General features: G+C 35.8%; 1 protein-coding gene across 1 annotated transcript in view; it reads right to left on the reverse strand.

The window, feature by feature from the left end:
* Window positions 1–801: 801 nt before the first annotated feature.
* The window catches only part of BIRC6 (baculoviral IAP repeat containing 6), a gene marked incomplete at its 3' end in the record, with an annotated part of 69,353 nt that continues 47,201 nt past the window's right edge, over window positions 802–22,953 (reverse strand). Inside the window, exons 30-45 of the mRNA XM_010194080.1 lie at window positions 21,949–22,082; window positions 19,247–19,384; window positions 18,343–18,470; window positions 17,607–17,738; window positions 15,459–15,674; window positions 14,924–15,107; window positions 14,378–14,533; window positions 13,929–14,062; window positions 12,129–12,282; window positions 11,271–11,387; window positions 10,139–10,293; window positions 9,378–9,504; window positions 8,488–8,598; window positions 4,507–4,640; window positions 3,491–3,618; window positions 802–1,364 (exon numbers count right to left, since the gene is read on the reverse strand). Of these exons, the coding sequence (XP_010192382.1) occupies window positions 802–1,364; window positions 3,491–3,618; window positions 4,507–4,640; window positions 8,488–8,598; window positions 9,378–9,504; window positions 10,139–10,293; window positions 11,271–11,387; window positions 12,129–12,282; window positions 13,929–14,062; window positions 14,378–14,533; window positions 14,924–15,107; window positions 15,459–15,674; window positions 17,607–17,738; window positions 18,343–18,470; window positions 19,247–19,384; window positions 21,949–22,082 (2,711 nt within the window). The remainder of the gene's footprint in view (window positions 1,365–3,490; window positions 3,619–4,506; window positions 4,641–8,487; window positions 8,599–9,377; window positions 9,505–10,138; window positions 10,294–11,270; window positions 11,388–12,128; window positions 12,283–13,928; window positions 14,063–14,377; window positions 14,534–14,923; window positions 15,108–15,458; window positions 15,675–17,606; window positions 17,739–18,342; window positions 18,471–19,246; window positions 19,385–21,948; window positions 22,083–22,953) is intronic.

Genomic DNA, 22,953 nt, shown 5'->3' on the forward strand with positions numbered 1-22,953 from the left:
TTTTCCAACCAAGCGATTCTGTGATTCTGATAATAGCACTGGTTAATAGTTTCACATCTGTTTAAAAGAGACTAGCACAGAAAAGGCCAGAGGTACTTTCTTCGAAACAAGAGAATCATTATAAAGTAAACAAAATTTCACAACTACTATGCCTGAAAGGGAGCACAAGCTCTTTGCCTATCCTGCTGCAAAATTTTTTTCAAGTTTTGTGCATGCCGTGACTTTCATAGTATTCTAGTCAACGGTTTCATAAACTCTGCTATCACTTATCATTTCATTTATGCTAATAAAATATGCTATCAACACAGCTCACAAGCAAGTCAAAGATAATCTCTCTGAGAAAATGTGCCTTAGGTACATGTCTGACAAACAGCAATTCTGCCGTTTAAAGTATCATCAGTTTTCTCACTTCTTTGGAGTAGGAAGATCCCACCCACAAATACATCACTGGAACTTCCAGACAATGATGTTAATGAGATTTCTGGTAAAACACAGGAATAGAGAAGTCTGTGTATTCTGTGAGAAGGCCACAATTGTAACTTGTCTTTTTCAGAAAGAAAAACAATGCAGCACACAGATAACAACTGAGGTAACGTTGTCTACAATACAAACTGAAGACTAAATCTAATCTATGCATAGAGGCATGTGACAGGCAGATTGAAACGCAAGAAATTTCATTTAAGCATAAGAAAAAGGCTTTTCTGCTTTAAGAATGACTGAACATTGTAACAGGCTGCCCAGAGTGGCTGTGGAGTTTCTACCCTTGGGGAAAGAGGTGCAAATTATTTATGAAATACCTACCAATAATCATTGCCATAGCGCTGCTGTTACACTGGCCAAGTGCAGACAAAATCTGGCTCATAATTTGCTGGTTGGCTAACACCAAATCTGCCACATAGGCAGTCGATCCTTGAGTATTAGGGTTGCTTCCATTGCCGTCTTTGCCTCCTGAAACCTTTTCTTCATCAGACACACTGTCTGTAGTACTGCTTGCTACTGGAACACGAGCACTATATTCTCGGTTACTGGAAAGCGGCAGTTGAACTAAAATGTTCACTAGTTTTAACAAATCAAACATAAGCTGATCCCTTGTCATTTCTCCACAAACTGCTTTGGCATCACCTGGACGGATAATATTGGCAAAAAGCCCTCCAAAACACGCTCGAGCACCCACAGAGCTGTCTGAGCCACTGCGAGACATCACTTTGTCTGAACATGTAATGTAATGATGCACAAGGAAGGTTATAGACTCAATTACTGCAGAAATAGTGCTAACGGATACAACTTCAAAATTCTGTTCCAGGGTAAACTCCAAGAGTTTCACTTGTGCATCCAAGGGTCCCTGGCCTGTCTGGAAAGCACCCCTAAAAGAAAGAAAAAAAAAAATCCATTATCCAATATTAACAAGTTAAACAGGGTTGGTTTATGGGGGTTTTGTTTTGGTGTGGTTTTTTTACCCCCTTGGGTTTTTTATTATTTTTGGTTGGTTTTTTTCCTTGATTTTTATTTTTAAGACTCAAAAAGCACACCAGACTTGCAATAATTAAAAATCCAGCCATTTTCAGAAATGCATGTTGACGCCCAATCTGATCATTCATACGAGTCAAGCATTCATAACTCTCTAATATACTGGTCATTACACAGACTGCAAAACCTGCTCATGCTATTACTTTCCAGATACCACTGAGGAATAAAGTTTCCTTTGAAAAAGTCTAGGATCTATAATTTTTTTTTAATCATTCAGATAACTTTGTAGGTATAGGCTTGGAATACAGTCTTGTTTGGTTGTGGGCGAAAAGTTTCACATGTTTGCAGGGAAACTTAACGGGAAGAAGTCATCGAACACTTTAGTATCATCAGAATCATTTGTTTTCTAACAAGAAATCATGATGACTTTTTTCTTCCCATAGGTTTTATTTGGTTTTGTTTTTTCCCGCCCTCTTCCCCAAGGTAGAAAGAAGAATGAGCAGGTTTAGCTATCTAAACAGTAACTAGACATAAGACCATGAAAAGGTACTCAAACTATCACAGGTTGGTGCTTGTGGGTTGACTGCTTGAAAGATCTCTTTTAGGGATATGTTTATTTTCTCAGTTGCTTTTACATGTATGTTGGTGGACTATAAAATGAACCTTTTGAATTAGTATGTTTAAAATAGAACTGGTGCCAATTCTTTAAGTGTAAGTCACTGATACATTTCTCTGCAACTTTTGACATTGATTAATCTTACTACAACTTTTAAAACTAAATATAGAACGAAACAGTTTATAGAAACATCACTGAAGAAGATACTTGGCATTTAATTAGTTCTAACAGTAAAATATGGCTTCTCTTCACAATCAATCTTATGTTTTGATAAGTCATGTATACTTCAATAATTACCTGAGGTTTTAGAACTAACCACCTAAATCCTCTTCTGGTGCTTTACTTCCATTCTATGACATTTCAGTCCCACCTTTGGTTTGTCTCAATAAGACATCGAACACCTTTCAAAAACTATCCTTTCAGTGATCTAATCAGCTTATTTCAAATTATGGCATGCAGACACGCATTCCAAGATTCATTGTGAATTAACGATTTTATTGTACTATGACATTTCTTGTATAAGTGATCAATCATCAATGTAACCGAGTAAACACCACCCATTCAATTTAAGTTACTAAGATAAAATGCTCGGAGAAGGCTGAAACTGTTTTCTGTATGATTAGAGAATGGATAACACCAAAGTGTCACCTACTGGGAAGCCAGAAACTGAGGGAGCTCATCCCCAATTTTATGAAGCCTTTGTCTGGGGATGAGCAGAACAGCAATACTAAAAATAAACAATAGTTCCTAACATACTGCAGCCCATATAACTGGTGTAGGGCTGTATATACAACAGTCTTGTGCCCATTGACCTAGCCTTGAAGAAGCAGCACTCCGAAAGACAAACTGTAAGCTCTTATCCCTCCCTGGCCAGTGGCACTCCGTCTCTATACCAGTGAGGTGACAAGACATCAGTAGGCTCCAGAAGTAGAGTGGGATAGAGGAGGTTTTCCACCATTGGGTAAGGAGAAGAGGAAAGAAAAGAGACAAAGCAACAAATACGGATATTACATAAATAGGATTATGCAATCTTGTATTTAATTCTACCATGTTATAAAAGCCATCTATTTTATTTTAATCTACAAAAAATTTTTAGCATCTTTCATTAATTCAGGCCTTTTAGAATACTTTAACGATGCCTATATCTTAGCTCTAGCTAAAATCAGTCCAACCAACTGCTTAGTGCTTCTAGTCACTGTCCCTCACACCCAGGCAGCTGTGTGTGGATTTCAGTCTCACTCTTCCATGTGCCAGAAGCAGCCCAGATGCTGCAGCAATACGCATGATCTTCATCCATATATAACTTGACAGTATGACAAGGCAGGATATATACAACTTGTGATTCACAATTGCACAGATTTTGAAGACAAAGAAGGCACAAAAGGAAAAATAATATTTAAGATTTACCTTTCTGTTGAAAGTATATGAACTAATTTCAGTAAAAATTCACTAAACATCTGAGGACAGGTTGAAGAAAGGTGCACTTGTAATCGAGTAAGAAATTCTTGCATAGCTTGTGTCGCTGTTGGTCCAACCTAGAGGAAAATTTTCCTAAGTATTATATAAACTGAAATTTCTTCAAGAACATTCAGTAGCATCTAACAAGAACACTTTCTAAGAACAGAAAAGTATTACGTATCTTAATTTACTTCCTGAAAAAATCCACAGTTTTCACAGGAGAATTATTCCATATCCATTAATATTATGTGTTTTTTTACTACTAACCATAAGTAAAAAGCAAATAATTCGGTTCTTTGCCTAAGACTTATTTTGCAGCTTAAGACTATCTTTTCAGCAATGCAAACTATGCTTCACACAGAATACATTTCTGTGCTATTGTGAATGTTTTTTAATGAACTACACATTTACATAGAAATGCTTTAAATTAGTGGCACTACAAAATGTTTAAGTTCTGGAAAATACCATGTATTTTCCGAAAAATTTGCTGCAAAAAGCAAAAAAAAAATAAATCAGTTGAATTGAGGAGAAAAGGTAGACATCGCATGATTTCAGAAAACAGGCAGAAAATAAAAGCATAATTTCATATTCTGGAATTATTAGATAATTAAACTTAATCTACATAGGCACTTATATCGTGAATCAACAAGATTTTAGGAAATTAGCTGAACTCTTATTACTTTTTTCATACATGCAACCAAGAAACCCTAACATGGAACACAATTACAGACATATTGCATGGGATCCTCTCCCTGTGGCAAGTCTCCAGATAGCTGCAAAAATGTACAATCACTACTCAGTGTATTACCAGTGTGAACCTCCCTATGGCTGCTCATCAGAAGCAACAAAGATTACACATTAAAAAAAGGATAAAGATATAATATATTATGAATAGCACATATACACATCTAGTGTATTGAAATCCTATTAAAAAGAACTTTTCTCTTGTTTTAATTGCTTGTTACCTGTGGACTGTGTTGATTTGTCCCATGAGGATTAGTGCCGGAGAGAAATTTCACTAACACATGAATGAGGTTTGGATCTGACACCAACAATTGGGCAGTACTTTCCTGAGCTCCAATGGCACTGCTTGGACCAGCTTAAAAATAAAGACATAAAAATTAAATCTGTAAACTTAAGTATTAAGTTTAAATCAGACATTTATATTGCATATCCCTTATACTTATTTTGTGATGTATAAGTATTTTCAGAAAAGTCAGCTACTGAAAGCTTTCTCAGGAATAGAGTTTTGAGTGCAGAGTTTTCCATTAAGTACAGATACAAACCCTCAAAACTGTTCCATCAATGTTCCAAGCTTGCTAAGGCAGTATTCCTGAAAGCAGAGCTTCATTTTGTAGACGCAACGTATACAGACATTTTGATTTGTTTCCCTTTGCTAGTCCAACACTTTAATAAGGCTTAAGCACATTTGCTCGTTTGTCCAACTGAGATCACATGTTCTATTATCCTGTAAACAATCAAGTTATTTTTGACCTCAACACATTCAGAGACTTTTCATCATTGACTAAAACTGTAGGGAGCTTAACAGGTAAGAATCAGAATTAAACTTAAAATATACCCTTCAATGATCAAGCAAATGAGCTTTAGTAAACGTGAAGTCTTACTCATTCAGGAGTGGTATAAAGAATCAATTCAACACACAAGTGGAAAAAAGCATAGCTACCCACTGAACAAAAATACATATTCTTAGAATACTACATGTATCTAAATGAAGTTACAGGTTACTATATGCTGAAGAAGTGATTTCTTTCAGACTATCTCATCATTTATAAAAGATTAACTCAAGAGGAGATGATGCTGTGGTACAACGCTTTGCATCCCAAGATAAGATTCTTTATTAGGCAGGCTTTTAAGACAACCAAATCTTGAACTACTTTCTAGCCATTCTGTTTATCAGAGTCCTCATCATTCACAATACTTTCCTCACACCAACAGAAGTTCAACTAAAGATCCCAACCAAGAGGGAAACATCTCCATCAAGCACAGAATTAAACCCTGACTGCTTCCATTGCAGTTGAAAAGCTTTCAGAGCAATGAAATAAAACAGCATTGGAAAGACACTTGCTATGTGAAGAAATCCTTATGGGGGGATGGAAGAAGATAATTCACAGTAAGGTTTCCCCTTATCAAATGCCATTTTATTCTCAAACTATAAACAGATTTCTTGCTTTAGATGAATACAGAAAAGTAATGCTGAAAGTATTTCTTGTACAGCTATACAAACCATTTTGCATTGATTTATCAGCAGCGCAACAAGCCTGTATGGCTATGACCAATGGTACAGCAATAGCTGAAGCTGAATAAATGCAAGAAAGCATCCGCAGTTTTCCAATCCCATGGTATCACAGACAATAGACCTGCTCTAGTTTACATTTGATAGTGCAAAAGATGAAAAGGCCAGGTCATGTCTGGCTGGGGCACAAGTCTGTAAAGAATAAGCACACAATTTCACAGGTTCTCTGAACGAAAAACTGGACATTTCAGACCAAAAGAGCAGCTTTCCATTGCAGGATGTACCTTGGAAACACCAGCCTCAGTGAACTGACCAAGTTTATTTTCCCTTGCTGAATCTGCCCCCCGTAACATTTCCTTAAGTAAAGCATACAATACATCAATTTTCCCTTTAAGTCTGTAGGTTGTCTTTGCAGGGGGGTGGGGGAGAGGGGAGTTGGTTGGTTGTTTTTTGGGAGAGTCTCTGAATATATCATGATACAAAGTCAAAAGGAAACGGACACTCAGGTCACTAAGAACACTATCTTGCTACGCTCATAGCTGTTGCATGCATACTTAGACCTGTTACATTACTGAAATAAGCTCCACTTATAAACTACTTTGAAATTTAAGACAAATCACTATGACTAAATAACATCTAACTGCAGTTGACATAACTAAACCAAAATGAGAAGTTAACATGAATTTGGTTATTGTTTTCACTTTTCTGTAACTTTCCATTATTTCAACATAACTGCATCATTCGAACTTTGCATATGACTTCAGTTTTGAGCTAGATGTCACTTCAGTTTGTCCAAAAGTACTGAATATCCAAATTAATTTTAAATAAGTGTACAAAGCACCTAAAATCTTTACCTATTTATTTGAAAAGGGGACATACATTTGTGCTTCCCTGCATTCCTGAATGGTACCTTCAGAGGACCATAGCATGGTTTGGGTTGGAAAAAACAAAACGAAAATCTTTTCCATTGAAACTGCAGCTTTTCGAATGTGTATGCATGCATTTTTCTGAACAGGGCACATTTAAGGTGTAATTTCATCCCACTTAATTTGTTCACTTGGTGTTTCTTTGAAGATAATGTCATTTTAAAAAGCTTCAGCTTTTTCCTGTGTTCACCTTCACTTGTGAGGTCTGTACTGTAACTACTTCATTAAATCTGGCTATTTGTTAAGACATCTTACCACAAGCAGATGTTACATCAGAACTTCTCCAGAACTGACAGTCCCAGCCCAACTCCTCCTGACAAGCAGTAGCCAAGTCCACATGCTAAACCTCAACTCATTTCTTTCAGGATTAGAAGACTCCAGTTTTTCTACTGTTTCACGATAGGGTCGATGCCATAACTGAATAAATACATCTTCATTATTTCCTATGTTACTTTATAGTTTCTATTTCACAGCTGAACATATAACCACAATATAAAACCCCACTTTTTGTTTCTGTGTTATATTTGTAGTCTGACATGTTTTGCTTGACAGCCTAACTCAGATTTCATGATGCATCGACATTATCTGATCTGTCAGGTAGTGTTTATGCTCAAAACACTGCACCCAAAACAGTATTTCTGGTGACAACAATAACAGATAAGCAAAAGGGCATGTGAGGAGAGCACAAATAGTTCTTGCTGAAGTAACAGATGAGCAAATGCACTATGAGAACGATTTGACAGATGACAGCTGTTTACTGTAGAGCATCTGTAGCTCTGAGAAATTGTTCTTAGCCAGGTGTCACTGTAGATTTGCTTCTACCCACCTTCCTTGACATGGCATCAAATGGTTCTAGATGTCACCCATCAAATACTGTTTTTAAACACCATCATTGCAAAATTTGTCCCTGGATCTTGTAACAAATTAAGGTCATTGTTCTGAAAAGAAACGGCTGGGAGTGTTGGGTTTATCCCTGAAAAGTTTCTCGCACTCCTCGGGTATGAGCTCCTGGAGTACAAAACTTACACAGCTTGAGCTCTCATTCTGAAGGCATTTATCTGCGCATAATAGCATAACGAAGTAATATTTTCCTGACCATGAACTGACCTGTCCTAGACAGTGGTTGCTGATGAAATCCCAACACAGGACAGTTCTCCAAAAGAATCTGCATGACACTCAAGTGGGGAAAAAACCTCAACTAAGAAGCTTTGGTTACTACTTGAAAGATTTGAGTTTTTGGAGAAACAAGAAACAGCTTTGAAAATAATATCGGAATGAGATACCTAGAACCACCTCATTTCTCATGACAAGATGTTCTAATTCACTGATCTCAAATAAATGGTGACTGAAAAGGTAAACTTCAGAGTACAGTAGTCAGAAGTGGGTACAAAGAGACTACCAGTAAAATACAAATAGGTAAAATGCTATCTAGAATTGATGGCAGGATATGAAAAAGTACTGTCCTTTTTCCTTTCCATTTCCCCTTTCCTCTTTTTAAATATAAGACTGGGGAAAACAGAATGGCTCCATGTGAACATGTGTATCAGCTGGCAATAATGACTTTCAACTAAATAAAGCAAACTTAAGGAGGTTCTCTGAGAAGGCTTTTGAGATCCAAGTGTTTAGAAAAACAGTGATAAAATGATAAAGGGAAAGTTCTGGTAGTATTTTGGATGGGAATCAACACTCATCTGCACATCACCAAAACAGGCAACATAAAAAAACCAAACAACAAACAAATCAAACCCAAACCATGCACAACTTACCATTAAGCTGCATATTTGTCATGAGAGTTAGGCTATGAAGCACAAGGCACCACGTCCGGAGTAAAGTATTAGGATACCATGCCAGAACTGACAGGAAGCTAGTTACCGAAGCTGTCAAGAAAAAGATGTTTTTCCAAGCTTTAATCTTCTGGGTATTACTAGAAATGTCTTTTTTACTGCAAGGTTCTATATTTATTGTTATTAATATTATAATTATTATTACTGTTGTATTTACTTTGTTTTGACAACTATTGTTCCAGGAAATTAGGAGAAGAAGCCTCTGATATTTCTGGTTTCAAAATGCTCTCATGAAAGTCAGCATAATAGGTTCATTATAGCAAGCATTTATGTTTAGGACTATCACAACAACGTACCACAGATTTTTTAAACTTTAGAAATAACTTTCTAGAAATATATATATAAAATTGACACATACTATATTAGTAGATTGATGCCTAAAACATATTAGAGCTTCCTCCCACACCACTCCTTTCATAATAAAGATATCACAGGATGGTACACAAGGAGAAGAAATTAGTCAGAGAATTACACATCGGTGCACAGTTCACCTTAGACTAACAAGTGTCTTTTTAAAAGTTCTCTTGGGATTAATGATTAACTAAGAACCACAAATTTTACAACTTAACTTCTGAGGAGATCATGCAAATTCAAGGAATCATCTCTCAATTACACACTAGCTACACATTTTTCATTTTAAGAAGATAATGAGCCCAAGAGCTCTTTAGTAAGAACACAGAAATTATCCCAACATCAATCTTATCAAGAATACTTATTTTAATACTTTTTGTTTATTAGCAAAAATGGAGTACTTAAAAAAATCTTATTTTACACTTCTTGAAAATTTATTTCCCATATTTAATGTATTTTACCTTGGTTCAAGGAAATGACAGGTATTCTGTTAGCGTTATAAAGGAAAATATCAGCGCCACTATCTTTACTTCCAGAGAAGCTGGAATTTAGGCTTAATGTGAGCCATAACTGTAAAAGGGATTCAAGCTGAAAAAAGGGAAAAAAAAACCAACAAAACATTATCAGACCGAACAAGTGTTTTTTCCAGAACTCCAGAGCATAAAAAGTTCTGTTTTAAGTGTCTCATCTATATTCTCAGGTGCTACTGTTTCACTGGTAACACACACACACACACACACTCCTTTACTGGATTTAAAGGTTCTGATAAACATAATTTTCAAAGCTGGATAATTCAGGTTGGAAGGGACCTCTGGAGGTTATCCAGTCCAACCTTCTGTTCAAAGAAGGTCCAACTAAGATGTCAGGCAAGGTTGCTCGGGGGTTTATCCAGGAGTTTTGAAAACCTCCAAAGATGGAGACTGCACACTTAGCAGTACTCTTCACTAACAAGCTAACGATCATCTTTCAGCGGACTTAGTAACTTGTTTTTAAATATGAAAACGTATACCCACATTTTCACTGTAACAAGAAATGTCCTATTTAATAAAAACTTTCAGCAGCTTCTCTATTACGTGATTGGTACTGTTGTCTATGACAACTTCATAAGCAATAAAGCACATAACAGGTTGCTTGCAACCTAAGTAGTAAGAAATATAGGAAAACAACTTTCAAATTTAGAGAGAAATATTATCAAAACATTTCAAAGTTCCTAATTCTATACCTGAACATGGTGGACTTGTAGCATGGAAAAGAGTTTGTTGAAGCACGTGCTCAGCATAGGTATAGATGACAACTGTACAATCAGCTGGGCATTTTGGTTAGCAGCATGTAATCCTCTTAGCAATGAATCATCTGTTCCACTAGGAGACTGGGTTACTAGAAAACAAAACAAAGTACAAGCGCCCATGAACTGTTTTGTAGAAGTTGCTAAAAGTAATTTCATACTTATTTCCTTGCATTTTATACTTAAGGGAAAGATATTTATTTTACAATTTACAAGAACATCTTCAGTGCTCAGTTGAGTTGGACTATTGACTATCATACTGTGAAAAGCATACTTGAATGTCAGACATCTCCATCTTCCCAAAAAACACATTTGGAAAGTGAGACCACAGAAATACATTTTCACAGTTCTTGCCAAAAACATATTATAGGAGTGTCCTGGTAAGACAAACAACTGGAACATCTCTTTCATGCACTATGGTAAAAGTACTGTAGTTACTAATAAACTTTGAGAAAAATCAAGCCAGAGGATGTCACTAAACCTACTTCATCCTCAGATATTCAACTGATGACCGCATGCATACTACAGTACCCAGGGAGCTACAAAGAAGCAAAGCTTAACAAGATGGGAAGTGCAACTCACTGAAAATACATTCAAAAATAAATCAGCATCATGAGTGTTTTTATATCATAAGGCTTATTGAACAGGTGAGTTCAAAACTATATTCAAATATTTTCACTTTTATCACTGAACATATGAAACTGTCCAGTGCACAACAGCCTTCAAACAGCTGAAATTTCACACTGAATGCAAGACTGAAGCTCCACAAAAACAGAAAGCTTAACATTCACTTTCACCTACATTGGAAAATGAAAACAATTCCTCCATTGTACTATTATATGCACTGTAAGAGGAAACCTGCATATCTAACGAACTTCACAAAAATATCTTAAATATATGTTTACAAATGATTCAAAAGTCTAAATAAAGAAATCTCTAAAGCTCAGCCTAAAAAGAAAATTCAAATCAAATATAACTTTTTCTAAGCTAAGTGATTGCAGAAAAAAATAGAACAGATTTCAAAGCATCGTGATCATTATGTAAAGAGAATGATTTGACATGTAGTTACATGTAGGAGATGTATTTGTTAACGCTTGTAGAATGGAATCAGCCTCCAAGGTGGACATCATTTTCAGCATCAGCTCAGCCTGCTGTTCAAGTCCAACTTCTAGACGTGCATCTAAAGCTAAACAAGTCAACAAACACAGTAAAACAGAATTATATCAAAGACATATATAATTAGATACTCTAACTTCCTGTGCAAGCGATAGAGATATACAGTCCACATTAAAGTGGAAAAAAAATCTGTGTCACTAACAGAAGATTCACTTTCACATATGACAGAAGCAGAATGTGGAAACCTATACTCTGAACTGAACGTAAGATCCTTACAGACGTGAAATATGTAATTAGTGAAATACTAAATTTCTGTTAAACACACGCATATTTCTTTTCACAATTGCTTTAGTATCACTCATGTAGCCTGTTTTTCCTAAGGTAATAAGCTCTCAAACAAGAACCAAAAAAGCTGTTTCCCTGCTGTGCGGCAGGGTAAAGATCTACCACTCCAGTTCAGTAGTACTCCTCCAAACTAAAGTGTGCCACCTCATTCCTTAGGTTAGAGCCAACTATCCAAAATATAAGCCAACTAGAAGAGAGTTTCCTAAATTTTCTGAGAAAACAGGGATGATTTAAAACTGCCTATAAGCATGTGTTAAAAAATGTTAGAAAATAAGATTTTCTGCTATGTTAGGCTGTTTTAAATACAAACTTCACATAATATTATCTCAGTTACCACAGAAAAACTGTAGCATATAGAAAATTTAATTCTTCCCATCTAATGCACGTAGAGACTTTTGATATGCATCGTGTCAAATACAGTGTCATAGAAAAAGGACCCTGAATAGGACTTTATTTCATTGCTTACCTTGAGAGACTGATACGCTCACAGTTTGAGATCCATTTTTCTCTGTAGTTACCGGTGGTTTTGCAACTGTAATTCCAACACCTCCGATGTAAGGATTGTAATTGTAGGTGCCATAATCGGCACCCCAGTAGTCATACCAGGTGCTGCTTATAGGCTTAAAAAACAAACAAAACAAGAAAAAACACAAACCATCAACCCTTTAGAGTCCCCAAATCCAAAGATAAAATTTTTAATGACCACCAACAAGCACTGAAATGACAAGAAACCAAAAAAATTAAAACCAGAAGATAGGACCCAATAGCTTTAGAAATATTTGCTTCAGTTTTTATTGCAGTATGAGCTACTGAATCCTTATTGACTCTAATAATTCAACTGTCTCAAAGATTCAAGAAACCAATTTGAAAAAGTGTTATAATCTGTTTTAATTCACACATTTGTACCATACTAAAAATTTGGAACTGCAGTATCACACAGATATTTTGAGAAGGTATTTATCGAAACAGAATACTGTATTATCAACTGTACTATTAAAGCACCTTGAAGCCTCAGTGAGGCTCCAGGATTACTTGTACTGGGCTTTGCAAAAGAAAGCGTTGAATAATTTCTACTCAAGTATCATAACTGAAGCCACTTAGAAACCATATGGATTACAAGAAAAAAAATGCAGTAACATAAGATTGAATGAAGGCAATCTGTGTATCCCTGTCATTTTAATAGCAAGATCCAGTATCAACTGTCATTTTACAGAAACAGAAGCAAATCTTAAAAAGGATTAGGAATGAGTGGTTTCCTGGCTGTTGTTTAAAGGACATCCAATCAGGCAATAGGATCATGAAGATACCTTCAACGAAGTGTAATAAGGAGTACTGCCAAATGAAATTATAGTAGAATAAAGGAGGAGGGAAACATCAGTAACACAAAAATTAAGCAGTAAGTGGAATATTTTCGTACGCTGAGATTTAAAAAAAGCAAACAACTTTACATGACAGGTAATCAGTGGAAGGACATATGAGGAAATACAGAAAAAAAAGAAAATTTAGTTTAGTCTCAAAAGTGGTAAAAAAGAGAATTAATGTTAATTCGAATCAGGCTGAAGGCTTAAGTCAATAGCAAGAGGAGTGGGAAAACTTCAAAGAAAAGTGTCATCCTTACGGACAGAGAAAAGAGACTGAATATTCTATTATTATGAACAGTTGTGTTTACTTACAACTCAAATATTTTTGATCTTTAATACAGCTTGAATATATACCAAGACATCTAAATGTAATTTTACTACCCCGATATGTTTAACTTCCATTATAAGTACGAAAGCATTTAATAATTGTTCCACAGTAGAGTAAGTTTTTAAGTCAGTTGCTTCTCTTCATAGTCTGAAGCTGGTTTGAATACTGGCTACTGCTGAATTTTGTAAACACAATACTAGCAGTATTAACTCTTAAGATCAATCGCAGGAGCAAATGGCACTGCATTCTTAATAAAAAAGAACAACGCTAGATCTTAGTTTTCCTTTATATTATTCTTTTGTTGTCTTTAACATATGTTAAAGTATGAGTAAACTGAGAACCTCTTGTTTATACAGATATCTTCTTGCAAAAGCAAAATATTTTGTGGTCAACTGGGATATGAAAACATCTTAGATGTGACCACAATCTTTACATTCTTTTCTGCCGTTCTACATTAAACCTTTATAAAAAGATAAAGGTCTAAGACATCAAATACCACTAATAAAGAAGGATAAGATAGAAAAGATTTTACTATTTCACATTTAAAGCTTATCCTGAAAATGCAGGTGTGTCATACCTTGAAGACTTTAGCTGCAAGGGGATCTTTTTCCAAATCAATATCTAAAGGATCAATATCAACTTCCATCAGGTCTTGTAGTAATTCAAGTTCAATGTCCTTATCTTTTTCCAAAGATGACAGAGGTGGAGCACCTTTGAATGATTAAAAGATTATTAACACTACAAAGTACAAATTATAAAACATGGCTCTATCATACACTTAGTGGATAATTTTAAGGATTTAATACTATAGCTCTTAGTGGAAAAAGTTAATGACTGCAATCAAGACGCCTTTTAAAAATCATTTGAAAAATAACCATTTTTTACTGATCAGATGTAAAACTAAGTTGAAGAATTACTCATTCACCAAAAATCCTTTACTGATATTTTGACAGATGAGTAAAAGCAAAAGGTTTTTATACTTTTTTTCCATATACATACATACGTCAAGATTATGAAATAATCTACCTGTGATGTCGTGTGTCAAAGGCTCATCAATTGTTTCCACCAACTGAACTGTGGACTGCTGGAGAGAGTCATCAGAATCCCCAGCCGACGCTCCAGCATCTTCTCCCAAAGCACTTTCTTCCATTGCTTCAGCTGCTATAGGTGCCAACAACTCTCCTGTGTATTAGATTAAGCAGACAACTCCATTTCAAAATTTATTCCAGCTACAAATTAACATCCCAGCGTCTAGGCCAACTATCTCATTTTCTTCATCTAACTCAGTATTCTTTAAAGGCTACTTCCTCAAGGGGAGGAGTTCTGAATAATTTTCAAATAATCAGGGTCATATACATATTAACTTTTCAAAGCACAAGTCACCAATTGAGGATTGACTGTAATTGCAATTTTAAATTGCTTTTTCTGTTTTTACACACTAATCTCTTTTATTTTTCCATTAACTTAATAGTGTCACTGGATTCTAACATAGTAATAAAAAACCCTTGAACATTAAAAGAAGACTGTTTCAAGTGTAATGTGCAGTTTGAAAAATATGATCTTAAAACAAACCTGCTAGAATATCCTGCAGCATACAAGTCAGAGAATACTGAGCCCATGCTCCTCCCCAAGAGATGTCTCCTCTGTTAAAGTCAGTTCCAACGAGAAGCAGTAATAATCTTTCCAGCTGAGTCTCATTAACAATCTCACATAAATGAATTGTTGGTCTTGTAGCATTTGCAATTCTAGCAAGAACCTATAAATAAAGAAATATATGCTTTTTCATATTTAACACTATAGAAATGTGCGATAAGTTTTATTTCTACTATTATTAGATTTTGCTCACATGTAAATCAGTGTATTAAATTTTAGAACTTTACAAGTGTAATTATATGAAAATATTTTTAAAGTTACCTTTTCTACACAATTTTGAAGCTACCATATCATACGTTACAGAAAAGGTGGCATATCACAAAAACTACCTCACCAGAAATGACTAGAACTTCTAAATAAAGCCACCAGTTTTTACCATCAAGCCATCAAAAAAGCAGTAACAGAAAGTGAATTTAATTGCAACTACAGAGTGATACTCCATTATCATTTTTACCTTACAAACAAATAGAAGTAAATCTGCATGACAAGTAAAGTCCATGGACAGGAGAAACAGTGCCAGCTTCTGCACTACAGAAATACAACGTTCATGTGCCAGTGTAAAAGGAAGTGGTTCAATTTCTGGAGTTTCCTTGGTTGTTGATACTTCTGTATCCAAAGTAGAACGAGGCCATTCTGCAGTCCGGCGTAAGCGTATTAAGTCCTTGAAGTGCTGCAGAAATTAAATTTGAAACAGCAGTTACATTTTAAAACTAACCTCTAAATCTTTTCACCATGAAAATCTGAGGCAGCAATAACATTAATTATAAAGTGGAAAAGAAAAAAAAAAAGTCTAAAAATATGAGAGAATCCGGAATGGAATTAAGGCCTCATTGGCAGAAATCTGTTTTGGCACCATGTCATCTCAGGTGAGAGACTCATAACCAAATTATCCAGTTCTGCCAAGTGCCAATTAAGTCCATACTGCTGCCATAAAACATATCGAGAATACGTATTTTAGAAGTGTCTTTTGTATTTCCACACCTGTATATAAAGCTACGGTTACCATGAAGCAAACTGCGTATTAAAATAGCTAGTATGAAAATTTAACCTTGCAAGAATGCTGACTTCTCAGTTCTTCACATCTGACAATTCATCAATAATGTAACTGTCTCAACACTTACAGGGTACAAAGTGAGCATTAGCCACTACAAATTGAACGAGTTTGATACTTGATCATGACTCTAAACTACAACCCTTTTGACGGAGGGTCTACAAATGCAATGGAGGAAAGAAGGTGCTTTTATGAATCCTCCCATCTACCAAGGGCACACATTTAGCAGCTCAGTTCGTTGTACCACAAGGTAACACATGTCTCTTGTAATCTCACTTAAGTAGTAGCTACTGAAGTAGACCAGAGAAAGAACTATTAACTAACAGAAAGGTTTCAGCTTTCTCCTAAATGCAATAAATGTTTTATTTGCTCACAGCTTGTCGTAACTGAAAGTGATTAGTAGGCAAAGTAGTAAAAACAGCATGAAATGCAACTGTCAAGTGTACAGTAATATCATAACCAGATGTTAAGATACCGCAAGGGGAAAACTCTTTAGTTCAACATGCTTTTTTGATGCAACGTGCCTGCCATAATGGGAAACTTAAATAGCTGGGCAGCAGATTTCAGCCAGCGACTCATTTCAGGATGTCTCAAGGGGGCCACCAGCAGAGCAGCCCCCCTGATATAACCTGCTGGAATAAAGCTGAAGACAGTGCAGGAAAGAACAGCTCATGACAAGCAGAGTTAGTGAAAACTTAGGGCTTTATTTTTAAACTGGTGTTTCAAATTTTGTTTTTTTTTTCTTTCCCCCATGATTACTGGAAGTGGTTGTAAGATTTCCCTTTAGATTGCCTTTATGGTCCAACATTATATAATGTCATTCCACAGGCCTACTTTCAGTTATCCTAACAGACATTAGTACTTCTGGAACTAGAGAGTATAAATTTAAAGAGATACCCAAGTTTGGCAGTTAAAAAGACATACACATTTTTCTGTGTTGCCTGTAAAGTCCATGCTGATGTCTCTAAAAAACCCCAGATTTCAGCACCTCATCTCATAATCAAAATAATACTTCAACTGCCACATCCACTCTCAGTATCTGCACCTTACTGCAAGATGCCACAACGTATGTGACAAGTGCTTTTAGGAAGCTAAAAAGCTTCTGAAAAAGCTCAGAAAACATTCTCAAAAGTTGTACCTATTAATTCCGGGAGATGGTCACCAGCATGATAATTTCCTGATTACTCCACCAGGAGAGCATCCAAAAGCTTATTACGCAGAAAAGTTAGACGTATAAAATACAACTTTACATTTCTACTGGTATAGGTCATCCAAAGTTTAAAGATATGACTGGCATTCCCAAAGCTACAAGATTATTAGTGATTTTAGCCATGACTAGCCTAGAAAACCCCTGTAGAAAGATAAAGGATTTATTTCACAGTACAAGAAATTTCCAGATGGCTGCTGTTTTCAGCATCAGAATATACTTGATAGCAGTCGTGATGAAATAACTTTTTAAAATAAGGTCAACGTAGGAAAAAAATGACTTTGCATGAACAGGTCTTCTCACACAAAGGACAAGAAGTCAGTTACAGTTTCAGAACATCATACCTTTGAAGTAGCCTGCTTTAGTTTTGCCTGTTCTACTAAAAGTTTGTATGATGATCCTTTGTTGCTTTGTATTTTCTCTTTCTCCATCTGTTCCACCAAAGCTTTCTGCTTTGCTTTTAATAAGTTAAGTTGCTAAAAGAAAATGTTAATAGGAAAAAATGAAAATTTAAGCAATAAGATGTTAAAAGGATCAGTATGTTCATATGATAGTAATCTTCAGTTCAAGCTGTAACTTCAGCTCTTAAAATACAGTTTTTATGCAACTTTAACTAAGACACCATAAGGGGTTACTACTAGACCCAGAACAGATCAAGTTTAAGAAGAAATAGCATTTTTAAAGGAGCCCAAGGCATAAATGCCCAGGGTCATAAAACCAGCAAGGTTGCATTTAGAAATGAAAGGTTTTTTTCTTAAGAATTACAAACTTTAAAATCACAGCTCAGCTGCTTGCATTCAGGCGTACCCAGATATATCTAGAGAGTAAATTATATTTATTGTCTAATATGGGCTACAGAGTACACGAGTACACTCCAACATCTGTTCTTAGAGCAGATCTCATGCTCCATGGTTTGAGACAAATGTCAAAGAAGTCAGGCAGCCTTTAGCTACAGAACCAGGTCTATGCAAAAGCAAGGCTGAATGAGTCCCAAGGCCAAAGCTTTTCTTTCAAGGAATGAGAAATACTATAAATGAGATATACTTTTGTGAAAATAGCCACTACCGTGCTGGAAGTCACCTGTTTATGATGCACAAGCTGTTTTCTGATCTTTCGGGAATACAGTCTATCTAGGCTACTGTTGCCTTTAGTAGATCTGGTCAGACTCTGAGTGTGAAGGCTATTATTTATGAAACTCCACTGGTTTCCTAGTGGAAACAGGAAAAAAAAAAGGGAGATATTAATCCATCTTATTGAAACTCACTTAACTCCAGAGAAAAGCATTTATGTTGCAGCAATAGCTAGCATCTCCATACACTAAATGCTAAAGAAACAAGCAAAATCGCTTTTAGTATTATGCAACTATCAGCACTGATGGTAATATTTCTGAGTAATTTTAAAATGCAGTGGTACCATCTTGTTTTCATTATTTTTAAAACATATGAAGGAGGTAAGCAAGACTGTCCTAACTAAATTACCTGAACAGCTTCCATAACACAAAAAACCATAAACTATGTTCGAAAAACTCCACAGCTAATCCACTTAAAGAATAATAACAACAACAACAACAACAACAACAACAACAACAACAACAACAACAACAACAACCAAAAAATGCAGTTAAAAATACTGGATACAAATACCATGGCAATTACCGAAGCAGTTATGAAGCCATACTGCTGCCCTTTCTCACAATACAAATGGCCTCAACGTGGGATATTCTCAATTGCCAGGTCCCGGAATAATATACTGACATTTAAGAAAGTAAAATCAATCCTGTATTTTTTTACTTAAAAAAAAGAAAGGGGTCATATTTCTATGGAGAAGGGAACATAAAGCAGAAAACAGTGCAAATGATCACAACATCTGTTCCTAAAATCTTGGTTTTTTGAAATTTTGGTATTTTGAAAATATATTCTAAGTATTTGAACAGCTCCAAGACCAATACCCATAGAAACAAGTTTTGATAGTAAGTGTTACATACCTGTTAAAAATCGTTCCCTCTCTTTTCCATTCAGAGGTTTCTTGGCTGTGGCTGCTTCATCTTCAACTGTAGCTACATAATCTAGTAGTCTGGACACCAGCATTACAACCCAGCTGATCATGGGAATGTCTAAAACTCCTTCAAAATAAATAGATTTATTGCCTTATTAAGTTTTGAAGCCATAACAAACTAGTTTTAAAGAAATTATAAGAAGCATTAGATGGCACACATTTCACTATGTCACAGATTCTGCTCCCCTCCTTTTTTTTTATTTTTAAATGAGGGTCCCTTTTTTTTTTTTTTTTAGAGTGAGGGTAACAGTCTGAGGACTCATAAATGAGGGAAGAAATCAAACATTCAGTGTAGAAATCAGGTGCAAGAGAAAGTGTCACAGTTCTAGTCTAATGAAGCCAGAAGTCAAAAGCTTCACCTCTACTGTTGAAGCTAAAAGCTAAGCAGAATTTTAAAAAATCAAAACCTGTGCATCTAAATTTCCTAAATATCAAATGCAGAATGACAGCTGCTCACATTGAAGTCTCAAATTCCATAGCGTGAAATTCCTCCATTAACCAGGGCTCCAACAAGACAGTTATAACAGTGCACCCAAATACCTTAATTTTTACTCCTTTAAGTATATTTTCACATAGACATTGGAATAAGATGCAAAAAAATGCCAAGACTGAGTTCAAACTAGATGAACCCTGCTGGCAGCACTAATGACTGGCTACTGCCTATTTCAGTAACCAAATGCAATATTTTTGTACAGACAGAAGAGAAAAAATACCCTGTTTCTTGTATATCATGCAAGAAAAATCTTTGTGTGCATGAGCAAATCTAAATAAACAGTTCTAAAGTGAACTCATGAGTCCAGAAACCTACAATTAATGACCACTTAATCAGTCATCATGCAAATGGCATACTTTTACATAATATTAATATGGCAAAGTTATTAGTACTAGACATTACACGCAAATTTTCATATGTGCGCACTGTGCGGAGACACATTTGACTACACTACACTTTTCATGCACTGATCTCAAAGGTTTAACTAACTCGAAGAATTATTAATTCCAGATCAAACAAGAAAACTAAGGCACAGAAACGACTTGTGCAAAGTCACAGGTAGCTGCTGACAGTCCAAGCAATGGGACGCAGACCCTGACTATTAACTCCAGTTTTCTGTCCACTGGCAGAAAAGCAGCCCAGCCCAAGCAGGCAGAGGAACAGGAGGCTTCCCCATAACAGGACCCGAACAAGAACTGCAAACTGAATTGCAGGAATAGAAGTGAGTAGCACTGGAAACGACAATACACTTTTTTTGGTTGCCAGAATAAAAAGAAAGGAGCCCGCTGCAAAGTGAAGTACATAACTTTACATACTAAAGTATTTCTTTTCCTTTCATCTCTTAAAAAAAAAAAAATCCGTATTTTCAGTTTCCCCTCTCTCTCTTCAAGTGTTCTTAGCTTACTCCTTTTCCCCACCCTCTGCCTCAAAGTTTATTAACTTCTATCTACAACACTCACCTCGTGCTCTGATTGTCCTTTTTCTTCCCCTGACTTTTTCCCCAGTAAGATTTACCCCTTTCACCCTTGGTTATGTGTGATAGTTCTCAACGAGGAATTTCTTCTGCTGTACCTGATGCTTCTACCACACACAGTAATACCCTAGTACTCACCTGTACTGTCCAGGAAGAAGGAAGCTGGAAGACCAGCAAATAAAGCTCTGAAGTATCAGTTACTTCTGCTTCCTAAAGTCCTCCGTGAGGACAACTAGTAAGGCAAGAGCTATGAAAGGAATTGGCAGCTGTGGGGAGAGTGCAAACAGAGGTAGAGGAGACGTAAGCTTGGGTTTGCCTCAAACTAGTTAGACTACTGCAGGATATGGCCTCGATAGAGAAAAGTATATATGCGGACCAATAGCAAGCAATAGGACAGCTTCTGATGCCAGCTGTAGGCTTGTTTACATCAGGAGACAAAGTAAGAAGCAAGGACAAGGTCTCAGCTGGCAGTTATCAACTTCACAATGCTAAGGATTTTAAACAACATCTTCCAGGGTGCTCTGCTACATGTATGAAACAAGTAAAGTAGTGTAGTTTGATGTTTTCAAAAGCAGGCACTTTCTTCAAACTTCAGGTAGTTTAGAACACACTCAAAGAAAAACAAGTTTGGAGAACATAATTTCAGTATTTTTTTTAGGGTCAAAAAAATGTGAATTCCTTGTGATTACAAAAAACCCCAAAACCTAACCCATATAGTTTGCAGAAACCATGCAGATACACCTAACGAACTTGTCTTCATAACTGTGTTTCAACCTCAAATTCTTGAAACTTAGAAAGAATCATGAGCAAAAGGGGACACTTCTCTCTAAAATGCTAAATTCCAAAGTCATTCACTAGAGCTGTCTACATGTTGGATGTTCCTCCCACTTTGTTAAAACTTTAAAGATTCCTAGCTGAATTAAAAGCAACAGAACTGATTTTGCTCAGATTTAAATGGCAAGAGGTGGAGGGGAGGTTTTAGGGAAAGGAATCTCTTCTAGCACCTAAAGAACAAGAAGTTTCAGCTCATTTTAAGACAACTGTGTTTTGAAAATACATTAAATAAGCAGTTTCTTCTTTTAACATGCCAAAATAATCAGCTAGTCTCTCAATGTTCTAGCTTATAATGAATATGAAAATATAGTTTCCCAAATTAGAGGACTACCTTCAGTTCTTCTGTGCACAGGTAAATGAGGTTGCAGTGGTGACAGCAGGTTATCCAGGAGATTAAGTAAACTTTCTAAGACACCACTGTTGCTAAGCGATCTTTGGCCAATGCAAGAAAGCAACATGAAGACCCTAAAAATAAAATTTACACATTTAAGATTTGATTTATTTTTCAGATCCAGTAACATTCTGAAAAATCCTTTATAGAACAATATTCCCCTAGGCTTTCATCTGAGATACAAGCAGATTACTATAGAAAGCAATACTGTGGCCCAGCAAGTGAACTGGATTTCACATTCTATTGTAAGGATAATGCAGTATTTTAGGGTAAACATTTTCTCTTTCACCCTCAAGAGGTCAGTAGAGCATTCCACTTTGTACATCTGAAACAAGATTCACCTGTTTTATTTCCTATTACACACAATACACTGAATAGCAGAGATAGGAAATTAAATCCATGCATTCTTAAACTCCTTGAACTAATTAATTTTAAGTAATTATGAAAATATAAATATTGCTGTCTAAAGAAGGCAGGAAGCCTTCAGCAAATATTTTTGATTAAAATAAAAGGCTAATATTTAGAATGTCAAAGACCTTAATCAATAGTCTGAAATAATCAATGCATCTAACATTCAATGCTCAACTCTACGCTTGTTTGCTCTTCTCTGAGAGAAATCACTGTATTAAATGCTAATAGTGTGCTTCTCAGTCTCAATCTTACTTCCAACGGCACTAAAAAAGCAGCGCTATGATGAGGTTGCATCTAAGCCCGATAAATGAGAAGGCAATTTTGACACCTGGGCGCAATTCTGCTAGGTCTGCAAAGATCTCCAAGTAAGGAAAAATAGCAACTTATTGTGGTATAAGCACCAAATAGGTGTAATAAATAAACTGCAATCAGACATTTATCATTTGCAGTGGTTTTTGGAGATTATTTCCTAAATCAACTGAATAGGTGGATAAGTATCCTTCAATTCCAATGTTAAGTTATGAACAATGGAAT

Source organism: Mesitornis unicolor, unplaced genomic scaffold, assembly GCF_000695765.1.
Source record: "Mesitornis unicolor isolate BGI_N332 unplaced genomic scaffold, ASM69576v1 scaffold28410, whole genome shotgun sequence".
In the NCBI taxonomy this organism is placed as follows: domain Eukaryota; kingdom Metazoa; phylum Chordata; class Aves; order Mesitornithiformes; family Mesitornithidae; genus Mesitornis; species Mesitornis unicolor.